The sequence below is a fragment of the Leptodactylus fuscus genome, chromosome 6 (assembly GCF_031893055.1).
Source record: "Leptodactylus fuscus isolate aLepFus1 chromosome 6, aLepFus1.hap2, whole genome shotgun sequence".
Taxonomy (NCBI): Eukaryota; Metazoa; Chordata; class Amphibia; order Anura; family Leptodactylidae; genus Leptodactylus; species Leptodactylus fuscus.
This window is the reverse complement of record NC_134270.1, coordinates 119046372-119068043: the sequence shown is the minus strand read 5'-3', so window position 1 is coordinate 119068043 and position 21672 is coordinate 119046372. Positions and strand designations below refer to the sequence as shown.

Genomic DNA, 21672 nt, shown 5'->3' with positions numbered 1-21672 from the left:
ACTACAACAAGAGCTCGGTCTCCCAAAACCCCTAATACAGAAGACAAGCAGGATTTTGCTGTTATTCACTAATATGTTAAAAAGCTATACTGCACCTAGCAAACTGACACCAAAATCGACTTTTGAGATTGCACAGCATACCGTATATAAAAACACAACTTAAAGGGTATTCCCATGTACATAATCATATCTATATTTGTAGATAATTAAAAGTTAAACATTTTTGCAAATATAACTAATTAAAAATTCTGCAAAGTTATAAAGATTTTCTCGAAATTTCTTAGTGGTGACAGTCTGTTGTCTTGATCGGTTGCCAATGGTTACGACCACTAATGCAGAAACTTTCTATGGTCTGGGACTTGTCAGGAACCCAGCCATGATTTTCTTATTGTTGCTGGGTTATCAGACAGGGGCACTAAATGTATAAGAAGATATCCCGGCCACAATAAGGACATCATGGCTTATTTTCTGACCTTAGAAAGTTTCTGCATTAGTGGTCGTATCCATGGCAACCGATCAAGATAACAGACTGTCACCACTAAGAAAGTTCGAGAAAATCTTTAAAACTTTGCAGAATTTGTAATTACTTACATTTGCTAAAATGTTTAACTTTTAATTATCTACAAATTTAAAAATAATTATGTAGATGGGAATACCCCTTTAATGTTTCATATATACAACCACCTTCATGCAACGTTGCGGCAAACAGATTGCTAGCTAAAATTGCACGAAAATTCAAATTTGCCACGAAAGTGCTGCTCAATCAATCCCTTTCTACAAACAATATGTACTTTCTAAAAAACTGCAAGATAGGAGTTCATACATACCACACATGTATATATTTACAGGGGCGGGTGTTAAAGAAATGCCAAAATCGCAGAAATGCGCCATCCCATTTTGTGCATGCAAATTAAATAGGACTTTACATAAAAATATTATTTTCCATCCCCCTATAAAAATTTTAGCAAACTATACATTCATCTCTAGTGATAATCGTTATTACTATTATTTTAGCTTGTAACGGTTATCGCTAGAGGCGTATTTTACTCTAGAAAGCTTAGGTGTAGACAGGACAGGGATTGGGTGAAATGTAAACTTTATTCATGATTCTGTGTATATGTTGTGTAAGTGTTTGGTGCAACTTTTTTTTTGGCTCTGTGACCTGGACAATGGTAAATGTCTGGGTGACAGCGCCAATAAACTTCCTGATTATGTTCAGGGGGTATATAAGAATACCCCACTAGTAAAGCTCAGGGGGAATTACATTATACCTGTATGTGCCAATCAGACAGAAAAAGTACAGTATACGCTCTGATTGACAGGAGGAGGGGGAATAGGGACTGAATCTCTTCTCCCCCCCCTCCTGGGGTCACATACTGGTTAGGTACAGAGACAGAGAAAATGCTTCTGTGTCTCTATGCACGCTGTAGCTGCTCCTCCTCCCCCTTCCTGTTTCACTAATGCTTTCCGAGACAGGAGGGGGGGGGGGGATACTTTAAAGTCCTGTATCTCAGGACTCGTTTGGCCTATGAAGATAATTTTAGATTAATTTTAAAGATGAGAACCTCATTCTTAAAATGATACCAAGATCTTCATAATAGCCCTTACAGATTTTTAGCGAATTGAGATCTTCAATGAGCTCTCAATCCCCAATAGCGTTTTCAACAGTGAATCGCTTTGGCACAGTAAGGGTTAATGTGAAGAACTTAAACATTCTCATCTTTAAAATGAATCTAAAATTATCTTTATAGCCCAAACGAGATCAGAGATATGGACATTAGTAGTAAGGACGTAGCAGCTACGTCCTCGGCTAGGCAAGTGACACCCTGGGAGGACGTACAGCTACTTGCTTGGCAGTGAAAGGGTTAAAGGGGTTGTCCCATCTCAAGGATCCTATCTATACTGGTAGCTTATGTAAATGGAAGACTTTTCCTAAATATATTGCTTTAAAAATTTTGGTTTGTTTGCCTGGTATGTGAATTTATTCCTCCCATTGGTTACACAGGGTTGTTATACCCATGTACCTATAGTGACATCACTCACTCACTGCTCTTGCTGGCTTCAGCTAATTGCAGTTTGCTGATAAAGCCTGGTCTATATCTGTCTATGTAAACACAGATAATACTGAGCAGAACAATGGAAATTTGTAGCACATATTTCACAGATAATCTGCATATTATCTGACCTGCAGAAGTGTTGTGTGTCCCTTTCAGCGGGAGGGAGAGAAATACAGGAAGTGAGAAGCACATACTGCAGGAAGCCTGGCTGAAAGACTCAGATGGGAGAACCCCTTTAATTCTTGTTTGCCAGAGGGATCAAATACTTATTTCTCCATGCAAAATTCAAATAAATTTAGAAAATTTATACAATGTGATTTTCTAGATTTTATTTTTGATATTCTTTCTCACTGTAAAAATTAACCTACCCTTAAAATTATAGACTGTTCATGTCTTTGTCAGTGGGCAAACTTACAAAATCAGCAAGGGATCAAATAATTTTTTCCTTCACTGTATAACCCCTCTCTCCTCCCATCCCTAGCCCTCCCCTCTTGTCTACTTCCTTCCCCAGCCTTCCTGTCCCTTCACTTCTCCCCTCCCCTCCCCTCCCGTCCCCTCACTACACTCTCCTCATGCCCAGCCCTACCGTTCCATCCCCTCCCCCTCATACTTACCCTTCCTTTCTGCCGTCTCCTGTCAGGATGCGTTATCAGCAACGCATGCGCAGTAAACTATTGCGCATGCGTGGGCCGTCACAAAGATGGTTGCTGACAGTGAAGTGGAGAGGAGTGTTTTGAAAGGGAGGTGGTCAGTGAGTGTGAGAGGGAGGTGTGGTGATGGATATGTAGAATTCTAATGGTGGCTGCTGAGGGTGTAGTGGGCAGGATAGCTAAGGAAACAGGGAAGGGGGAGTGTGTGAGAAAGGGAGGGGGTCAGTCAGAGAGGGAGGAGAAGTGAGGCATCCTGGAACTGCAGTGAGCTTACTGAAAACCCCAGAAATCACTCAAAGCACTGCTAAATGTATTTGGTGGCATTTATTAACCCATTAATAGCACTAACAGACCTTTTTTGTAAAATGTTTTTTTTTTTTTTGCCTGGAAAACCCCTTTAAAAAATGATCTAGCCAATGATAGATTCCCTTTAATCCGCAATTATTTTACTGAAGCAGTGCATTTTTTTTTTTTAAACTGTAATTTTATTGAAAGGATTTTTGTAAAATACAATACAACACAAAAGTTGAAAGCATAAAAAAACATGAACATGAAGCAATGCACATACCGTCAAATAGACTGGGAATGTATACACATCACAAAAGCCTGAGAGTGGAAATGAGAGGGTAGGGGAGGAAGGGAAGGCATCAGAGATCATTCAAAATACAGTATGCGTCCCAAGATGACCATATAACCTGGAACGCCTCAACAGTATGGTTAAGTGTGGCTGTCAAAGCAGTGCATTTCATTGTGCTCTATTAGCAAGGCCTGACAGGCATAGCCTATCCTATGCTACTGTGTTTGTTACTCAATCACGCAAAAACGGCTGAATGGATTTGGATGAAATTAGGCACGTAGATAGTTTGTAACCTGGATTAACATATAGGCTACTTTTTATCCCGGTAAATGACATGACTTCACGACTGTCATAAATTTAGAGCTCTTAGAGCTGCTGGAGCAGGCGGATCATCAACGCCAACAAACTCAATATATGGTGTCTTCGTGAGCTGCTGAGATACCGGAACAATCACATGCACGGTGCAAGGAACAAGTTAAGTGGCAGGCCAGCTTGAGAGCTGCCGAAACGCTGGAGCAGACGAACCATCGACGGCAGCAATTTGCTGAATATAGGCGGATCATCGACGCCAACAACACACAGACGAAGTCGCGGGCAGAAGCTAGTATTGATATACATTAACTTCATATTCAGGCCTCATAGGGCCGGTGTGCACCATTACTAATTTTCCCTGATATGCCATGAATGCACTTGTTTTATCATTTTAGTAGTTATTGTATATTTTCTTTTCAGCAACTACCTTTCTCCAGACCTGGTAGCCGATTTAGGAGTAACATGGATGCTGGGGTTAAACAGATGGATTCTTCTCCCAGCAGTATATTTTCCAAGCCATGCTCCACATACAGTGACTACAACATTCAGGTACATTGTAACATTATTTATTTCTTTTCTTTACATATATTGCGCCAGCATATTCCACAGCGCTTTATAGATATTGTCAACGCTGTCCCATATAGGCTCACAATTCAAATTTCCGATCATATTATATCAGTCTTTGACTATTCACTGCAAAGAAAAGCTAATAAATATACCACTCTGAGATAGGGCTGAGCAATTATAACGTAAATCAAAAACCTGGAATTAATTGGGCATTTTACCTCAATTATGTAGGTCACACCCCTTTTACAGTACGAATATGTGTTTGGTAAACCTCATGAGATTTGTCTAACTAGGTCCGCCCAAAGGTTTCATCCAGATCTGAGCTATTATACTTTAGTTGGTTTTCAGTTAGTTCCCACTCTGCGCCCACATTGGTCACTACTCTTTACAAAAACTAGTGAGGTTTTCAATTAGCTTAATTGATTATAGTGCTGTTATGCCCGGTTCACATCTGCGTTCTAGATTCTGTTTGTGAAGTCCTCTTGGGGACCCCCGAGCGGAAACCTATACACATAGAAAAGTGGTTACCTAGGAAAATACGCACACCCCATAGACTATATTGGGGTCCATGAGGTTACTGCTCGGTTTCCACATGCAAGCAGCACTTTTCTCTCCGCATGTCTTGTGCAGAAACCACTTATGGACTGAACCCAACATCTCCTTTTGGCTACTCAGATTTATTTCACTACTAGATGGAAGCCCCAGACCTCAATTTCTCTGCTGCTCTAAAGAGATTGCACTTGTCAGTGATGTGTAAGAAACTAAATGCTATTAGGACTTCTTCAGCCCATCTATGTTCCCTTTTGAGACAGTCATCCATTTGGTCTTCTGTTTTGCACTATACTGTTGTTCGTTGAACTTTAAATAAATTTTGTAAAACATGATACCTCAAATGTACAAATCTTTTACAGAGTCAAGAGCCATTTACTCTGCATCATAATTATGGTCCTTCACCTCCTAACTACTCTAACTATGATGATTCTTCCATTTTCTACACACCTTGGTCATATTATACTGATGAGATGAAGCCTACAGTTTCAACACGGGTCAAGACCAAGTGAGTCATTGCTGTATTACATCAGAACTGGTTGAATGCACTGACATATCTGAACAATATTTTTTCATTGTACTTTTTAAGTTCTTGTGTACACGATTAAAACCTAGCACATTATTAGACGTGGCTTTGAGGACTCGAATGGTACTTGTTGACCTAGTGGTGCCATATGCAACACCACATCTTGTAGAGTGTAAGAAAAATACAGCAAGCAGCACCAGTCACAAAAGAAGGTTGCATATTTATATTTGTTGATAAGAGAAACTTTTATGTCCAGATAAGGGATTTTTTTTTGGGGTGGGGGGGGGGCAGCGGTGTATTATTATTACGTTAATATGTTTATTAAAACTTTATTGAAAAACTTGGTACTTTTTAAGGCAAAGGCTATACATAGAAAGCCACAATGAAAAAGTTCTGCAGAAAAAAACGCGGTGCAAACGCATTGGTTTTTTTTTCCGCAATGCTTTTCACAGAAAGTCCATAGAGTTTTCCTCTGCTGACTTTCTGCTTCTATTATACATAACACCAGAATTTCTGTAGGTATATTATAATTATAATTTCTGCTGCAGATTTTTTAGGCCGGGCCCCCACGTGGCGTAAATACCACAATTTTCCTACGGTGGAAACACCGCGGAAAAAATCACAGTGCTTTACAGTCAGAGCTAAGTGGATGGAATTTTATGGGATCCCATGCCTAATTTGCGGTAAAAAAAAAACCGCACTGCGGACACACCGCGATTTTTAAATCTGGCGCGGTTTTGAAGATCACAGCAAGTCAATTATACCTATGGAAACACCAGCGGTAATTGAAGCAGAAAATCCATAGATTTCTGTCTAAAGTGCTGCGGGAAGAACTGTGATGCACTGCCTCTGCAGTCTTCACGCAGCGCTTATTTGCAGTGGGACGCCACCTGGGTCCTTAGACTCACGTTGCAGAAAAGCGTTTTTTGTTGTTGCTGATTTTTTTCTGAGCCAATGTCAGGAGTGGATTGAGCACAAGGTAGAAGTAGAAGTACTCCCTATTTATTTACCACTCCTTTTGTAGCCATTCTTGGCATTGGCTTTAAAAGAGGAAAAATCTGCCACAACAAAAAAGCTGCATTTTCACAAAGTAGGGCTTCAGCCTTAGGCCGTGGCCCCATTTGTCATAAACTCTGCAGTTTGGCCAATTTTTCAGTTTAGATGTCAACGACTCCTAAATATTTTTTTTAGTCTATAGCACCACTACATGGAATAGTCAATGCTATACCACAGTTCTATGTGGAACAAAAAAACAAAAACACAGATTGCATTCAAGTGAAGGCAACTAAATCTTTTACTATATGTGTAGTATATTGTTAAAAAAATGTTTAATTTTTTTCATGTATAACACATTTAACTAAAAATATTCTTAACTTACTAGGGTTCAATCTGAAAGGAACAAATATGGAAGTGAGGCTGATCTATGTGGCTTAGTATCTAATATTATAGATGAGTCAGACAAAGCACAGTCCTTCTTAGATGGAGGGTATGTATTTATCTCCTTTTTTGTAAATCAATGATTCAGAATTATTTCAGCTAATGTAGCATTGACAAGTGTGTCTTCAGCCATTCTACACAGAACCTAGAGGATCTATAGCAGACCTGGGCAAAGCCCGGGCCATATCCGGCCCTCTGACTGATTCAGTCCGGCCCGCACAGCTTGACGGGGGGGGGGGGCGTGTCTTAGTGCCGGCAGGAAGATGGAGACGTGCTGTGTGTCATAAGGTATTGAGAGATGTAAGGTCAGATGCAGGGTGGAGAGTGTGTGTGTGTGTGACTGTCTATATGTGTCTGTGTGTCTCAGTAACCTAGGGACAGAGATGGTAGGGGAATGTTATACTGGGGCAGAGATGGCAGATGGAGGGGGGGGACATGAGACTGGGAGCAGAAATGGAGGGGAGACATGAATTTGGGGACAGAGATGGAGGGGGACATGAATCTGGGGGCAGAGATGTGGGGACATGAATCTGGGGGCAGAGATGGGGAGGGCATGAATCTGGGGGCATAGATGGAGGGGGACATGAATCTGGGGGCAGAGATGTGGGGACATGAATCTGGGGGTAGAGATGGAGGGAACATGAATCTGGGGGCAGAGATGGCAGATGGAGGGGGGACATGAAACTGGGGGAGAGATGGAGGGGGGACATGAAACTGGGGGTAGATGAAGAGGGCACTTAAACTGGGGATAACTGGAGGGGGCATTAAATCGTGGAGGAAGCTGTAGGGGGACCTGTCTGCCTCTAGTTTCCCCCAGTTTAATGTCACCCTCCAGCTACCCCTACGGTTTACTGTCTGCTTCCAGCTTCCCGATTTTAATGTCCCCCTCTAGTTGCCCCCAGTTTCATGTCCCGCTCCAGTTGTCAATTTATTACCCCCCTCCAACTACCCCCACTGTTTAATGTCCCCCTCCAGCTGCTCCAGTTTCATGTCCCCTCTAGTTTCCACCAGTTTACACTGAGGCACCAGGAGAGGGGCTTAATACTGTGGGGCAGTTGGAAGGGAACATTATAATGTGGGGACATATAATGTACGGGTGACTGTAGGAGGATTATACTTTGTGGGGGCACATGGAAAGATGATTGGGAATGGGCGGAGTCAACTTAGAAGTGGGTGGAGCTAAATTTGCAGTGGTGCGGCCCTCTAGCATAGTTTCAATTTCTTATGCGGCCCCATGGGAAAATTAATTGCCCACCCCTGATCTATAGGGTACTGCCCTGTAAAGGCATTAGTTGCTACTTTGCTTCCCACAGACTCTTTAGAAGAATCATTCCTTTATGATATCTTTGTTGGAGACTTCTTTAGGAGTCGTTTGCAGATTCCATCAAAATAGCAAATACAAAACCCCATCATGGTGCTCTATTTTGGTTGGTAAAATAATGGAGTCAATATAGTCTGTGGGATTCTTCAGGCAACATTTGGTGTCATTGCTGGAAGACATCTACCCCTACCATTTTTTTTTGCTCTGCCTCTGATAGAGCATAGTAATGGAAGTAAAAATGATGATGTTCCCATCTTAAACATTTATGGCAAGGTCCGTGGGATATGGCATACAGTGTTGGCCAAAAGTATTGGCACCCCTGCAATTCTGTCAGATAATACTTATTTTCTTCCAGAGAATGATTGCAATCACAAATTCTTAGGTATTATTATCTTCATTTAATTTGTCATCAATGGAAAAACCACAAAAAGAATTGTCAAAAAGCCAAATTGGATATAATTCCACAGCAAACATAAAAAAGGGGGTGGACAAAAGTATTGGCACTGTTTGAAAAGAAAAGAACACGGTCCCTACAGTCAAACATGGCGGAGGTTCCCTGATGTTTTGGGGTTGCTTTGCTGCCTCTGGCACTGGACTGCTTGACCGTGTGCATGGCAGTCTGAAGACTACCAACAAATTTTGCAGCATAATGTAGGGCCCAGTGTGAGAAAGCTGGGTCTCCCTCAGAGGTCATGGGTCTTCCAGCAGGACAATGACCCAAAACACACTTCAAAAAGCACTAGAAAATGGTTTGAGAGAAACCACTGGAGACTTCTAAAATGTCCAGCAATGAGTCCAGACCTGAATCCCATAGAACACCTGTGGAGAGATCTCTTGATGGCAGTTTGGAGAAGGCCCCCTTCACATCTCAGGGACCTGGAGCAGTTTGCCAAAGAAGAATGCTCTAAAATTCCAGCAGAGCCTTGTAAGAAACTCATTGATGGTTACCGGAAGTGGTTGTTCGCAGTTATTTTGTCTAAAGGTTGTGCTACCAAGTATTAGGCTGAGGGTGCCAATACTTTTGTCCGGCCCATTTTTGGAGTTTTGTGTAAAATGATCAATGATTTGACTTTTTTTTTTCATTCTCTTATGTGTTTTTTCATTGCAAGCAAAATAGATAAAGATATTAATACCAAAGAGTTTGTGCTTGCAATCATTTTCTGGAAGAACAAGAGTATTATCTGACAGAATTTCAGGGGTGCCAATACTTTTGGCCAACACTGTAAATGTCTCAGATGTGGGCCCCACCAATGAGACTGGGAGCTATGTCAAGAGCAGGGGTCTGCCAACACCCGTCTTGTATTTGCTACATGTGTGTACTTCAGTTGTATAGTTCTTGCATGTGCTCTTGGGTACAGTTTCATTGTGTAACTAGATATAAACAAGAATAGCAAAAAGAATCATACAAACTATCTAATTTGATATTGTTCTATTGCTTTGAATAGATTGGGCTCCTCTGTTTTGAAATCTGCTTGGCCATGTAATATAAATAGAATATATGATCACCAAGATCTATTCCTAGACTTTCAACAATCTGAGGAAGCGATTGGCCTTCAACAGAGTTTGTATGGCACAGGACAAGGCCTCAGTACAGAAACAGAAAATGTGGAGGATTTATATGAGGTCAATGATTTGGAACAAGGTGAACACTGGCTATATCAATGCCAGACTGATAATCCATACAGCTCTAATATAAATGCTAAAATAAATCCACATTGGTATACCGATCCCAAGAACTTCCTATCTGAAACACCCAAAGACTTCTTTCAGAAGAGAGACACATTACTTTCACCATTGTATAAGTATAACTTTGAAGAAGATCTTGGTAGGTATGATATGAACAACCATGGTAAAACCATGTACAATAAACACACTCTAACTGGCTTTCCGGATGTCAAAAGCTGTGTCAATTTATCATCTGTATTACCTGCCTTTGATACAGATACATACACTAACTTATTCTCAGCAAAACAGAATTGCCAGCCATTTGATGATTTTATGTCAGACCAATCATTTACGACCCCAAAGACAACTCCCGTATTATCAGATAGGTCTTTCCTTAAAGATTCAACATATGTGCCTGACTATGCTCACAAGCCAGATTTTGGAACGAAAACTCTGTTTGGTAATAATATGGCATTTAGTGAACATTTTCAAAAGCGCACGCCTAAACAAGAACTTCAGAATTCAGATTTAAAGCCCTCCAGCTTTATGTCCACCATGTCCAGTAATAATTTTGAGAAATTATCATGGACAAATAGCCACGTGGAAAGAAGCTACCAGAAAAAGAATAACAAGTCAAGTATTAGTTTATCGACTTCTCAGAAAAATACTGCAGTTGTTTCCAACTATTCACAGGCATGTTATCCACTGCTCCCTGGTGGTAGAGCCCAAACATTTAACAGTGAAAGTTTCACATCTTCATCCTTAGACTGTGGTTACAATAGTCCTGACAAGGCACTGGAAGGCTTTGATAGAACTACTGAGGAGCATAAGTTAGAGTCTGTGGCTGAAAAAAATACAAAGACTTTAAATGGTATGTATGAAAATCTATCAAGCTTTTACAGCTCTTTAGACAGAAATGTCAAGAAGACTATTCCAGAGAAGAGGCCAAACATGTCATTTAGTGTACAGGATAAAAGTCTTGAATGTATGGTCCAAAACTACAAGGAGTTATGCAACAGTGCCCTTGGATACAGGAATCTAACAAATGCAAGTGTTGATAACAAGTCACTAAATACCAGCAAGGTAATACACCCACAGAATTCACCCAATCGACTGGTGATGGGTGATATGAGTAGCAACTTCTGTGTAACCTCTAACAGTAACTACAGGTCACCGTTTAATAACTTGGGTCACAACATCCACCCAATGATAGACAGCCATGATGCATATTCGTATGAAAATCAAAGCCATATATGGCCACAGATCAGTGAACTCTTGCATGGCCATACCTCCCTGCAAAGCTTGGCAGCTATGTTAAGTACTCAGAGGTCAGTTAAGCCTAGGAATATGCCTGCTAATGAACTTCACCTTTGTCTAGATGAATGTTACGACCAGTGTAAAGCTCTTGAAAAGGAAAGGAAAAAGGTATGTACAAAGGCAGAGCTATATAAGTTGATATGTAAAGGAATTCTTTTTTAAAGACTTTTCACCACCTCTGTCATGTCCAGCTCTATGCATCATTTAATAAACGCATTAGGGAGCCTTCACACGGCGTTTAAGCTCCGCTCATTCTGTACGTAAACTCTTTCAGAGTGAGCGGCGTAAAAAACTGATCCCATTGACTTGAATAGGTGTCGGCATACGCGTGCTCCCCATTGAAATCAATGGGAGGCTTTTTTACTTATTGCTTTCAATGTGATAGGCGCGTATGCCGGCACCCATTCAAGTCAATGGGATCTGTTTTTTACACTGCTCAGTCTGAACGAGTTTACGTTCAAAATGAGCGGAGCGTAAACTCCGTGTGAAGGCTCCCTTAGGCTAAGGCCCTACCGGACATATCCGCAGCACTAAAGCGCTGCAGGATGAACCGCTGCGTGAACGAATTGCGGTTCTTTCCGTAGCGCTTTTAAGAAAGTTCACAGAGTTATCCTCTGTGGACTTTCTTTTAACATTATATCTAAGGGAAAGCCGCCGGCGTTTCCGTAGATATAATTGACATGCTGCGATTTGTACCATTTTCCTCCGTGTGAATAGACCCTTACTGTACAGAGACAAAGTAGCATAGCAGGAAACAAAACTAACTGCACTGCATAAAAATGGTGGGATTTTCAGAAAAAAAATCCATTTGTGCTCAAATCAATCGAGAACGACCTATTAACAGATGCTGAAGGTGGTGAAAGGTCTTTAAATATTTGCACATTATATGCTTTCCAAGAACTTGCAGCTAGAATTTGTGGGCTATGGATGCATATTTTTTTTCTGGTTTGCTCTTGCTGAAAAAAAAAAAAAAAGTTGTACACTTTTTTTTTAGTTTATCAGTTATTCATATATATATATATATATACACACGATATAAATGTTTTCTCCTGAAAAACATTTACAGTCCCCTAAAGTGTTTTTCATACTGATGACCTGTCAATGGGACGATAGCTCATTAGTATTGATTGATAGGGGGTCTGACACCTGATTAAATACTGATGACCTATCCTGTGGAAGAAGGATTCAGATATAAAGGATTGACTAAACAAGTTAAAGGGGTATTCCCACGTTGCATACTCACCAGTCTTCGTTGCTGTAAATTCTTCTTTCTTCCAGCTTTGTTGCGTCATTGGTGGGCGGGGTTACATATGCAAAGCCAGCTCTCTCTATTACAGCGGATGCCGGGTCTGTATTCACATTGTGAAGGCTAGACTGGTCTATGAGCCTTCACGCAGGGCTAGCGGCATCTCGCCGCTTGGCTTTGCATATGTGAATACAGACCCGGCATCCGCTGTAATAGAGAGGCGGATGCCGGGGAGTGTAGACGCCGGCACAAATGCACAGATGCCTGCAACATCGCTATGCTCCTGCCCTGCATGAAGCCAGGAGTGGCAGAAGCGATGCTGTTATTCTGCTCCTCTGCCCCCGCCCCCCGGAATAGCAGCATCGCTCCTGCCGCTGCTGGCTTCATGCAGGGCAGGAGCATAGCGATGTTGCAGACATCTGTGCTGGCGTCTTAACCGTCCCCGGCATCCGCCTCTCTATTACAGCGGATGCCTGGTCTGTATTGGCGGCCCCTTCCCCCCAAAGAGTAAACTACTCCCCCCCCTCCCCCGGCTCGCTCCCGTGCACTTAGCCCCTCCCCCCTCAGAGCAGCAGATACATCCCTTGACTTATGACCAGATAAGTCAAGGGATGTGTCAAAAAAAATGAATAAAGTAATATAGTAGACAAACAAAGCAGTTTTGCTGAAGCAATGTATTTAGGAAAAGTCTTACATTCACATTAACAAGCAGTATAGATAGGATCCTTGTGATGGGACAACCCCTTTAACACTGGCTAAATTATACATATTGCGGTTATAGGTAGATAATGATAGGTCAAAAAAATTATTGCTTCTTTAAGATCTTTGGCCCTCATTTATAAATTAGTTTTCGGCCAAGACATTGCACATATTTTGATGCCCATCTACACTTGGTCATTTATTTTCAGCTTTGCAGTTATTTTGATATATTTGTCTGTTTCAGACAGAATCTCTTCTTATGAAATATTATCCTGGCAAAAAGCTTTCCAGCACAGGCAATGCTTCTATACCAAGGCTGACTGCGAACCCCTCAAGAGTTGACCGTTTGATAGTGGATCAGTTACGCGAACAAGCCAGAGTAAGTGCAATACTTAGCATCTGCTGCTTGATCATCTGTGATAAGTAGTCTTCAGTTATAACTGATCATAGTTAAACAAATGTGTCCCTGTACGAAGCCTGATTTTATGTTTAATCAATGTTTATTAAGATAATTCTTTAATAGTCCCACCATGGAGAACTTCAGTGGGTTACAGCAGCATAGATAATACAATAATAATACAAAAGCACCAGAGGCAGTACAGTGACAGTAGGCATAGATGAAAAGATAAAGGTATAGGTAAAAAAAATAGTAGAAAGGATATCACAACTTAAGGATCTTTCAGTTCTCTGTGTGGAGTGATCTGCGCTTAGCTCAGTATTGGTTGTACAGTCTAACCGCAGTGGGGAGGAAAGACTGCAAATAGTGCTCCTTCTCACACTTAGAGTGAAGCAGTCGGTCACTGACAGTACTGCCCAGTGCTATCACGATGGGAGTTGTTCTCCAGCATGGAATTCACCACGGACAGTATCCTTCTGTCACCCACCACCTGTACTGGGTCCAGGGGGCACCCCAAGACAGAGCTGGCCCTTCTAACCAGCTTGTCGAGTCTATTCCTATCCCTGGTTGATATGCCACTCCCCCAGCAGGCTACTCCAAAGAAGATGGCTGAGGCCACTACTGAGTTGATAAAGGCCCTTCCATCAGAAAGTTTTGTGAAATTAACAAGTAAGGTTGGGTTCACACCATCGCTTAATTTCTGTTCGGTGATTCTGTTCCCAAATCCGATTTTAAAAATGTGTATTTTTTTTGGGCAGAAACCCTGGTGGACCCCATTATAATCTGTGGGTAACTGCTTTTCAAGCAGATTGGTTTTCCGTTTTTCAGATCCCCAGACAGAGAGCAGACAGAGAACAATTAAGAACATGGAAGGGCAGCAGCATAAGCAATAGCACAATAGAGCATCATATTAAAGGCAAAAGTGGGCCCAGAACAGGAAGCAACCATTCCAAATAAGGAAGCGACCACTAGAGGTCAAGCCCCCAAGCGAACCAAAGGGGACGAGACCTTGATTCAAGGGGAACAATGGGACAAACAGGTTTTGGACACCACGCAAGAAGGGGGGGGGTAACATGAGAATAGAGGGAGGAGAGGGTCAGAACAGCTGAGGGAAACAGATAGTGGGAGAGAACACATAAAAAAAAGTAAAGCACCCAGAGTCAGGAGAAAAGGTTAAAGAAATCCACTGACTCCTGGAACTCCACCCACAGCCACTAGAGAGCACCAAACTTAGAAGAGAAGAGTCTTCATCCCCCAGATTCGAAAGAACACCTGGAGCCACTACCATTAAAGAAGGAGCAGCCGTACTATGCCAAGGTCAAGGAATGACTGATCTGACGGCCGTGAGAAAGTGCACAGAAGGTTGCCCTTTATTGCATAAAGTTTACCAGCGAGAAGAGCCAGTTGTGGCATGATATCAAGGAGCGACCAAAGACTGTGGCATGTAAGTCAAATACAGAAGCCCAGAAGGCTTGGATCTCCCTGCAGTCCCACAAGACATGATAAAAAGTTCCCTTCTCAGAACCACACTGCCAGTACTGATTGGAGACATCCTGTGGAGGAGGTCTGGTCAGCGATACCAGTGGGACAGTATTTTAAAGTTTTTCTCCTGAGCACTGCACGGCAACAGTAATTTATGACAGAGCAGGAAGGACTATTCGGCAGGAGAGAAGTGATTTGGTAAATCATTGTCCCAGGACGTAGTGTAAAAAAGGGCTCCCGGGGTCTTGTTGCAAGAAAAATACCATACAGTAGAGAGAAAGCGCTCAAGGGGGTCAGGAAGTCCATCCTGAAGAAATTTGCTCTTCATAGTGGTATGGCAAAAGGAGAGTAGCAGGGGTAGGGAGAACCTGCGGAGGAACCCAGTGAGTTGATTGTATTCCAACCAGGACAGAGAGAGGTCCGGTTGGGAAGCATGAAGTTGGTCAAAGGAAGGTAGTGGTGAGGTCCTGGCAACACGCAAACTCTAATTTTAAAGGGATGTTCAGTCTCCTTTTTAAACCGGGGCAATTTTTTATGCTCCTGGAGGGACATTTACGCTGAGGATCTCTCTCTGCGCAGCCTATTCTGCAACAGTCAGCGATGATGCAGCAGTCATGCTACTGATGGTCTAGTAGGTTAACCCCTTGGTTACCCTTATTTTCCCTTCGGGGCCCTTCCTACATGTCCTCCCATATAGAGCCATCTCGCCCGTTGGTCCCGCCACGTTTACATGTACGCCCACTGTGTCAAATGTTTTTATGTGGCCAGCCTGAGCCCATCGGTCCTCTCTGCCTTCAAGTGCTTCTCAATACAGAGAGGTTTAGCAGCTCACTGCGCAGAATGCATGCATGCAGTGTTAAAGCCTAGCTCAGCCATGTGGTCTCCACCCGGCCTCTCTTTGGCAGTTTTCCCCTCCCGATTTGGGTGGCTTCCTTTACCCGGGCCATAGCACCCTTGCCAGACTTAACCAATGTGATGTAGAAATTTTGGAACAGCTGCCTTCCCAGATCACTGCTCTGTCAGTGACTTCAAAGCCCCTTCCTGGACACCATCATGGTTCCAGTCCTAGGCACTGCCCTCGCATAAGGACCAGGAAATCATCCTACAGGCCACAGTCCTCCTTCCCTTCATCTGAGCACTCCCCAGATAGGACCACACCTCATTGCTCCACTCCGACCAGTGGAACCCTTCCTCCTCCTGTACAGTCAGTTTCTACTGGGGACACCTCTGACTCCGACCCAGAGTATCAGCCAGGCACTTATATATCTGCTTCTATGCAGGAACTTTGCCATGTGGTCAGAGAGACTCTACAGATCTCGGAGGACCCAAATCCTACTTCTCCAGAAGACATTTCCTTCCACTGCAGTAGCCACCATCCTCTGGCTTTCTCCAGTCTTGGGGTGTGGACCATATCTCGATGGAATAATGGCTTCAGTCCACCCGGCTAAAACGTGTATCCATATGGCTGGTGCCCCCTGCAGTGGACTCCGCGATAGATCAGCCCTTCCAGCCTATGAGAAAATGGCTGCTTACAATATTGTGGCCATTTTCTCGTGGCCTGTGGTCATGCGCAGTCTGCTCTGACTAAGGCCCGAGGCCTAGAAGTTGGAAACCTACGCCGGAAGAAGAGGACGGTGCTGACGAAGATGGAGGCGGTGCTGGAGAGAGTTCTCTTGCAGCATTGGGCCCAACCCCAGTGCTGTGAGAACTCATTTGCATACCGACAAGAATCGGGATTCCTATGGAAAAGAGGCACGGAGAAGACAACAAAAGGTAGGAGAAGAATAGCCTTTCTTAAGGCTATTCCTACGTGTTACTCAGAAAAAAAAAGGGTTTGTATGATAGGATCCCTTTAATTTTTTTCAACCTTTCTGTTTCATTTTGTGGATTCAATCATGAAACCTATTTTTTTTTTCTTTACATGTTAACGCTAATCTTGTATTCATTTGCAGGTGGCAACTCTGCTTGGTAAAATGGAACGTTTTCGGAGTTCGCCTCTTCATGCAAATATCTCCACTGCACTTGACTTTTACTTAGAGTCTATTCACAATGTCCAAACCCAACGTAAGAATGAGATTATAAATGCATCAAATCATTACCAAAACTATGGGAGACCTCACCATAATGATGACAGAGGTAAAGAAAAAATTTTTTGATGCCTTGTAAACCAGACTCTAAACTGTAGAAACCTAAATGTTCTTTTTCCTTCCTGCATGACAGATGTCTCCATCCTTGCCTCTGCCATTAGAGAAATGGCCAAAGCAACATGTAAAGCTCGAACAGTGTTATGGTGTGCATTGCAGATGACTCTGCCCAAGTCATCACCTGCTCAAAGTACTGGGGAAGTGGAGCGGACACTACAAGCTATAGGGAAGTTGCGTAATCAGAATTGAGTGTCTTGATTTACTTAAAAACTTTGTCCTTGCAGGACTCAAAATCAAAGGTTTAGCTTAGTCTCCTGGTGCCTCCCCGCTCCCACTGTCTTGGGTTCTCTTTAAAGTTTTGGTTTGTTTTTCCCATTCATTTAGGATATTCAACTGACAATGCTGATGTATACACTGAACATAGGCCCTAAAGCACATAATTAATTTGCTTATTGATTGTCATAAAAGAACAAAAAAAACCCTTTCACGTACAGTAAAAAGAAAAAAGTGCTTTAAGTCTGTATGCAAAAATGAAATACTTTTTGCATACTCCGTCCATTGTATTCTATGGACATATTTGGATATAGAGAAAGTTGAAAATTAGCTGAAAGGAAACCTGATAATTTACTGCATCAGCCATGTTTGACTAAATGTCCTCTAACCATCTCTAACCGTCCTGAGTTCACTGTCATTGTCACTGGTAGAGATAAAATGTATTTGTTAGAACTAGACATGTGAATCCCTAAGATAGTGTGGGGAGCAGGGTGCATCAGGAGTCTGGGCAAACTCCTAATCTGTTCTTTCTTTTCAATTCAGTTACTTTATCAAGATTGTCTGATGCTATTTGCTAGTTTACTTTTTGTTTTATAAGTAAGGTATTTTTTTTCATGACTAAGTAAATTATAACATAACTAGGGTAAAGGAAAGCACATTATTCCCAATTGCTATTAGAGTGGCTTTAATGATCCAGCTACATTCAGAAACCTTTACTTTCAGCTGCCTAAGCTCAGCGTTTGGTTTTGGTTTGTTCACATTGTGAAACTCCAGCACTGTTGTTTGCTCCAGGAATTGTACAAACAATTGAAATCTTAATATTTATTTTATTAGTTTAAGGTGCTTAGAATCTTAACTGGGCTCTTAGATATTTTTCTACATCTCCCTCAGGCAAGCTTTCACAGCGGATACGAGTTCACTTAGGTAAATTGCATTGGTTTTATGTATTTCATTTACTGCACGCAAAAAGTGGAGGAATTACCTACAGCAAGCAGTCAGATCATTTCTTTTATTTTATAACAAGCACAAAGGGTATTTCAGTAATAAGTTCCCCTCATTCATTTTAGTAGGAACTGCTTGAGATGGCTGAAGTATTGTGCCTAGCTATCCCTGGCTGTTTCCATTGAAATGAAAAGGAGCAGTGACGCATTTCTGACTTGCCATTCCATTCAAACCGGGGTGCAAAAACATTAGTTCTCATGACTGGTGAGATCCTAGAAGTCAAGACCCTTACTGATCAGCAAGCTACACTTTGTCCTTTGAATAGGGGCTGATATGATGTTTTTGGAATATACCTTTAAAAAACAAAAGCAGGAATTTGCAGCTGCTGCATTTGTTTTCTTCCCTGAAAGTACAGTTGTCCATGTAATTGGAAGCAAGTGCAAATATGGCAATCCATTATTCAGTTACAAAATGTATTAAAAGGATCAAAGTATTTATTAATTCAAATTCATACAAGAAAGTTGTCAAATTCATAATTTTGCTCGAAACCCATTTTAGATGACTGATCATACAGGAGAGTAAAGTTGATTCAGCAAACCATGCTTATATATTGTATGCAAAGAATAGTGTTCTATGCAAAATTGCAATTTATCATTTTTTTAAATTACCAAGCAAACAAAATACCATCTCCTAATCTTTAATGGGTAAGCAGTTACAATAACTTACCCGTATAATAAATAGGGCCTCTATGTTCAGACAACCACTTCTGAAACTGAAAATGTCAATGGGATGAGCTCACTCCCTTCTCTCCTAGGAACCAAGCTCACATATGGTTGTGCAGCCCAAAACTAGAACAGACATGGGTCCATTTATTTCAATACAACACCTAGCTATTTCCATCAGATGTTGCGTGGTCGGAAAAACAAACTTGTTTATTAGTCTATATTCACATTTGCACACTCTCTGAACGGCGAAGAGCAGACACCGGTGGACCTCATGTAGTGGGCTCTGCCATTTTTATTCTGAAACCAGTAGAGAGAAAAGTCCTCTGTGCAGGAATTTTCCCTCCGCCAGTTTCTGTGGTGGAGTTTCCAACGCAGACTCCGGCGCAGATGTGAACTTAACCTTAACTAGTCCTTGGTTGAGCCTGGGAAACACTAGGAAAAAGCTGTGGTTCATGAAGGCAGGCCATAGGGCACACTACAACAGAATAGACATCACTTGTAAGATCATGGACAGGCTGCTATGCACTGTTTTCCTGTGCCTCCTGATCAGTATAGAACTCAGTATAGGCTGAGTTCCTGCATTGCAAAAAAGCTGCTTTTTTTCTTGCTGATTTTTCAGCATTTTTTTAGCCAAATTCTAGAGTGGATTTAGTAGCAGGGTAAAGTATAAGAGCTTCCTATACATTTCCCATTGCTATTGAAGTCATTCTTGGCCTTGGCTCAAAAAGCAAAATGTGCAATAAAAAAGCTGCTTTGCCGCAACATAGGGCTTTAGCCAGAAATATTTTATTTCAAAAGTTTCTATGATTTTTTTTCTGCATACTGCAGTTGATAGACTTGTGGCATAAAACATTTTATTAGCAGGGCTTTTCTGTACTTAAGATAAAAGTTGCGCAGATTTCTGCTGTGTAAGCACACAGAATTTTAATAAGAACCAAACATTCAGATGATAATGCCACTCCATATAGAACTGATATATGGATTTCTGAACTTTGTTAGAAGTCTACTCTTTAGCAAGTAATGCCCTGTGTTTCTAACTTGATTTGATCATTGTTTCATAAATGTCATTTTAACGAATGAGGCTAAGTTCACACTGGATTCTTTTATTCTGTTGTTCTAATCTGTCACAGGATCAGAACAACAAACTGAAAACTAAGGCGAAATTCACACATAAGGTTTTGCAGCAGAATCCAGCATGCAAAATCTACTACGGAAATCTTCCTGCCAGCGCATAAGATTTCTGATTGGTATTCACTTCCATCCACCATAAGATTAAACAGGGCAATTATATTCTATTAAGCAGGGCACTTATATGATTATATTTCAGCTAACGGAAAAGTATCTGCTTCCCATTGAAGTAAATGATGGTCACAATCTCTGCAGCAGATTCTGCCATGTGAATCTAGCTTAAAATAATGAAGGATTCAGAATGGGCACTTTCTGTTTGCATTTGTCACCCTTCACTGTGATGTAAAAAACAAAGATTAAAACTTTCTATAGATTGTTATTGTTTTAAACTGAAGTTAACAGCATTTAGAAACTAAACAAAAAAGATGGAACAAAAATTTAATCTTACTTGTTTTATATGACAGTGAGTGGTATCTATGCAGACAGAATGTGCTCTGTCTGCATTTGGCATTCTGCCTTTTCGTCCATTGTTCTGATTCTATGATGGATCAAACGGCCAAAAAGAAGCCAGTGTGAATGCAGCCTGAAGTTACACTCTTCAGATTGACCCTGTTTTTCATGGATCAATGGACAAACAAGTTATGTTGTAGAAAAATGCTGCAATGGTTACTCTGTATGACTTTTAATGTGTTTAATGTGCCAAAAAGAAATAAAAACTGTTACCTGCAATGTAGCGTGTCACCTTACTTTTTAATAATGGTACATGAAAAAGTGTAGCTGTGTAAAAACAAGTTTCTTGTTGATGTGACATAGCCAAGGTACAATCTGGAATAAAAGCAAAAGTTTGAAAATGAAGAGATGTGTATATTGTACTTACAGTATATACTCGAGTATAAGCCGACTTTTTCAGCACAGTTTTTATGCTGAAAAAGCCCCCCTCGGCTTATACTAGAGTCAGGGTCCACAGAGCACAGAGACTTGCAAGGACCTGCATAAATTAAACAAAGGGGGAGGTCCTTTAGTGCTACTTCTCTGTGATTGGCTTGTCATGTAGGTCATGTGACTGTGATGTCATCAAAGGTCCTGTAGAATCTAGAATGTAACATCTGCAGATAAGTCAGTGGCCATTATGTGCAGGATTCATTGCGTCTTATAAAAGATGTCTGTCGTATCGAGGAGAGGAAGCTACAGTAAAGAGAAAGTAAAACCACACAGGTACCTGCTGGTGTTACTATTCCTAGTAATGTCAGGCATTTGGGGTTATTAATTTAGTTTCAGTAACTCCATGTGCCTCAAATTAATAGCAGTTAACCCCATCATGTCCCTCATATTAACCCCTGTGTGCCTCATATAAGGGTAACTAATATGTGAGACACATGGGGGTACTAATAAAGGACCTTAATTATGAAGATACCTAATTATTACCTCCATATGTCCCAAATATCAGTAACTCTTCTGTGAGGCACACAGGGGGTTAATGTGAGGGACATGATGGGGTTAATTGCTATTACTATGAGGCACATTGAGTTACTAAGCTGTAAAGCACAAGACCATGATGTCTCAGCTAATGTAATTTTATTGGTATCTATTTTAATTTTTGAAATTTTCCAGTAACTGCTGCATTCCCCCCCACCCCCCCCCACCCCCCACCCGTCCTC

General features: G+C 41.5%; 1 protein-coding gene across 1 annotated transcript in view; it reads left to right on the top strand.

Moving 5' to 3' along the window:
* The window catches only part of MEIOC (meiosis specific with coiled-coil domain), a 32122-nt gene extending 14927 nt beyond the window's left edge, over window positions 1-17195 (top strand). The window contains exons 2-8 of the mRNA XM_075279066.1: window positions 4017-4145; window positions 5075-5220; window positions 6620-6724; window positions 9442-11086; window positions 13168-13302; window positions 16755-16938; window positions 17023-17195. Of these exons, the coding sequence (XP_075135167.1) occupies window positions 4017-4145; window positions 5075-5220; window positions 6620-6724; window positions 9442-11086; window positions 13168-13302; window positions 16755-16938; window positions 17023-17195 (2517 nt within the window). The remainder of the gene's footprint in view (window positions 1-4016; window positions 4146-5074; window positions 5221-6619; window positions 6725-9441; window positions 11087-13167; window positions 13303-16754; window positions 16939-17022) is intronic.
* The last annotated feature ends 4477 nt before the right edge of the window (window positions 17196-21672 follow it).